Below are 987 nucleotides of genomic sequence, written 5' to 3'. Positions count from 1 at the left end.
TGGCGGGGAGCCCCTCTCACCCTGCTCCTTCAGCTCCTCGGAAGCCCTGCTCAGCCCCTCAGCAAACAGCTGCTTCTGGACGTGCATCTCGCTCAGGAGCGACGGTCTGTCTGGGCGCGTGGAGGGATGGAAGGGGCGCAGGCCGCCTGCGTCTCAGAGCAGGTCCACCTCGCAGCTCCACTGGGGATGCCTCCCGGCTTCTCCATCATGGACTCCAGAGGGACGCCCCCGACGGAGGCTGTGCCCGCCCTCAGCACACCTCCCTCCCAGGACAGTGGGTCTTCCGGGGCGGCCCGGGCCTGGGACACGCGGCCTCCTCACCGGCGCGGAACCTCCCAATGGCTGTGTCGATGTGAGCGAAGAGCGCGGCCGCTTCCCGCTCCAGCTGCTCCCGCCCTGGGTGGGACAGGCCGGGAAGGAGTCAGGGGCGTGAGCGCTCGGCCCAGGCGCAGGGCCAGCCGTGACCGGTCTCCGCCATGCGGCGCGCCTCACCCAGGTACCCGGGCTCCAGGCCGGGCGCCCGCAGCAGGGAGCGCAGGCTGCGGGAGAGCTCCCGGGGCGGCCCGGGGCCCCACAGCACCCGCAGGTCATAGTCCAGGAGCAGGGGCAGCTCCGGCCAGCAGCGCAGGCAGCTCTCCGCGCCCGCGGCGGGCAGGAGGCAGCCCAGCAGGACCAGCAGCATCTCGGGGTCCTCCCTCTGCTTCCCGCCCCCAGTTCCACAGGGAACACCGGCGCCCGGTCTCCCTGGAAACCGCGTCCTCTTGGCGAACAAAGGTAAATTCTGACGGTAAGGTGAGGGCCAGGCGAGGGCAGCCGCGGCCAGCACCAGGCTTTGCTGCCAGACAGGAGCCTCTGAGGATGCCCATCTGGAGGTTTCTGTGCTGCTCCAGGCTGCTCAACTCTCCTGGTGGCGTTTGCCACGCGTGAGATGGCCCCCCAGCCTGGAATGGGAGAGTCAGAGAGAGCAGCACGGAGCGAGGGCGAGGT

At 70.2% G+C, this 987-nt stretch overlaps 1 protein-coding gene across 5 annotated transcripts in view; it reads right to left on the bottom strand.

Annotated features, from left to right (window-relative positions):
* LOC102770834 overlaps positions 1 to 769 on the bottom strand; it is a 6,432-nt gene extending 5,663 nt beyond the window's left edge. For 4 of the 5 annotated variants that reach the window (XM_015572508.1, XM_015572512.1, XM_015572511.1 and 1 more), the window contains exons 1-2: positions 493 to 769; positions 21 to 396 (exon numbers count right to left, since the gene is read on the bottom strand). In XM_015572508.1, coding sequence (XP_015427994.1) covers positions 21 to 87 — 67 coding nt within the window. In that variant the 5' untranslated portion in view covers positions 88 to 396; positions 493 to 769. The remainder of the gene's footprint in view (positions 1 to 20; positions 397 to 492) is intronic. The other variant, XM_015572509.1, reaches the window with a different exon arrangement.
* Positions 770 to 987: the final 218 nt, after the last annotated feature.

The sequence above is a fragment of the Myotis davidii genome, unplaced genomic scaffold (genome assembly GCF_000327345.1).
Source record: "Myotis davidii unplaced genomic scaffold, ASM32734v1 scaffold249, whole genome shotgun sequence".
Lineage (NCBI taxonomy): Eukaryota > Metazoa > Chordata > Mammalia > Chiroptera > Vespertilionidae > Myotis > Myotis davidii.
This window is presented reverse-complemented; position numbering and strand designations above follow the sequence as displayed.